Raw genomic sequence first — 2,120 nt, forward strand, 5'->3', positions numbered from 1 at the left:
TAGGAGGGTCTAATGCTGAACTCAATGAAGTGATGTGTGCGCTCAATGAAGTGATGTCGTAATATGGAATCCGTACCCGTGAACCACATCGATCCAATCATTAACAACGAAAAACGAAAAATAAAATAATGTTTCGCCAAAAATAAAACGAAAAATAAAATAATGTTACACCAAAAATAAAATCAAAGACAAAGTGGTCCCCAGAGAAGCCATTAGTTCACTCCCGTTCATCCATGAAGGTGTGTATCGGCCGTCGATGTCAGGCACAGGCTCCGTCGAAGGGACCTGGCCAGAGGTTTCGAATATTCTAAAAAGCATGTCTGCATTCAATATTCCGCCATGAGCGTCGTTGTTGTTCATGTTTCCCAGTGGAGCCGCGTCCATCACTGCCTGGTGAATCTCGTGACCGGGGAAATCTGGGAAGTAGGACCAGGCATTAGCAATGGCAGCTGCAACCTGGGCCGCGCCCGCGCAGGTATCAGTAACCCAGAGGCGGTCGTAATAACTCTTCTCGGTTGGATATCGGTGAGCGAACATGTAGGGAATTCCGACGCCCGGTGCGAAGACGTGGGTGGTCTGAGCGCCCCGTGGTGTGTTTTGATACATGTTGCCTGTGGCATCAGTTACCCCTGCAATGATGCGGTTGTTCACGAAAGGGAACAACGCTGGGTAGATTGGAACGGCATCTCGGTTGAGCAAGCAGGAGTAGTCGTCGATGTAGCAGAAACTATCCTTGGCGTCATTCTGACACATTACCATAACGTGGTCGTTCCCAGCCACGATGCGTCTCGTTACTTCCTGCTGGGAGTAGTAATTCTGATCATGCCTCAGGTCGATGACTGACACCTTGAATCGGTCTTTATAGGCAAGAAGAAAGTCCAGACGTTGCTTACTCGTATCGTGGGTCATTTCGGAATACACAGCGCATGCCTTGCATGTGTAGGGGAGCGCGGAGCGTTCCGGATCCGCGGCTACCAAGGAGGCAAGGCAGGAGGGGTGATGGTCTGAGCCCTCGACATTGGGGGCGTTCTCATCGTAGATAAACCCTTTGTCGCCGTCTGCAAAACCGTAGCAGTCGTTTTCCCGCCCATTCCTGTCTCGATCTTCGTCGGCGCCTCCACAATCCCGGGCGTCGAATCTACAGAGTCCGGATGGCGCGAAGATCTTCTCCACCCCTGCAAGGTATACGGGGAAAGTCTCGGGATCGGAATACTGTGTTAGCTACCATGTGACCATACGTTTTTCATGCGTTTGTGCACCTCAACCCAGTCCATGCCTACATTGTAGAAGGGATGGTCGACGAGGCTGAATTCGTTAGTACCCCCCATGTACCAAGCGAGTGAGGCCAATGAGTTCTTTCCGTAGGCCTTCATGCCTGTACGCCAATTGAAAGGGACTGCTTTGTACTCGGCCGACTCTGGGGTTACGACTGGGTACTCGAACGGTGGTTCGTTGGACTGGGGAGAGGTCGTAGCGGTAGTCATGTCGGATTGAATGTGGTAAGCGGCCAGAACCTGGTCAAACGAGTCAAAACCTCCCTCAGGTTTCCGGACTGTGGCTCGATTCACCTCAACATGGCTCACGCAAGGAGCTAACTCTAGTGCTGCTGTGAGGGACTCGGAGAAAGTAAAAGTGTCAGCGACGATGTGTGGGAAGTAATCAGGAGTGTCAAGTGGAGTTTTCCCAGATGTCATCATGGCTGCGGCCACGATACGATCCCTGTTGAAGTCCAACGTGATGGGGTCAGTTCCCAGAATGTGTTGTCGTTTGGTAGAGTAGTGTTTGGCGGCTCTGGAATTGGACACGTGAGCTGTGAAGTTTTGAAGAGACCCGCTTGTCAGATTAAGGAGAGGGGTGTATCCAGTGGACCCCGTCATGGCCTCGACACCTGCATGGAAATCGACATCGGCAAGGTTGCCAAGGCAGGCCTGATCCCACAAAACCTCAATCTTGTTGTACTTGGTCGTCTGGCCTGCAGCCAAACCTGAAAGGAGAATTCCCACCAACATAAGCGAATAGTCAATTTTTGTAGTTGTGACATTGGATTATTGGATTCCACACTACGGAACGGATTTGACATTATGATATCACTTCATTGAGTTCAGCATTAGACCCTCCTG

The 2,120-nt window shown here is 50.8% G+C and overlaps 1 protein-coding gene across 2 annotated transcripts; it reads right to left on the bottom strand.

The window, feature by feature from the left end:
* Positions 1-165: 165 nt before the first annotated feature.
* KVP18_000336 (uncharacterized protein) lies at positions 166-2,009 on the bottom strand (the record flags this gene model as incomplete). Of its 2 annotated transcripts, none has more annotated exons than XM_067954907.1 (2): positions 166-1,212; positions 1,239-2,009. In XM_067954907.1, the coding sequence occupies 2 exons, from the start codon at positions 2,007-2,009 to the stop codon at positions 166-168; spliced, it is 1,818 nt and encodes a 605-aa protein (XP_067808697.1). The 2 variants fall into 2 exon arrangements, with proteins under 2 accessions (XP_067808697.1, XP_067808696.1); XM_067954906.1 differs by having other exon boundaries at positions 166-1,175; positions 1,226-2,009.
* Positions 2,010-2,120: the final 111 nt, after the last annotated feature.

Source organism: the organism of the source record quoted next (genome assembly GCF_019968955.1).
Source record: "MAG: Porospora cf. gigantea A chromosome Unknown PgA_NODE_4275_length_2120_cov_306.765, whole genome shotgun sequence".
In the NCBI taxonomy this organism is placed as follows: Eukaryota; Apicomplexa; class Conoidasida; order Eugregarinorida; family Porosporidae; genus Porospora; species Porospora cf. gigantea A.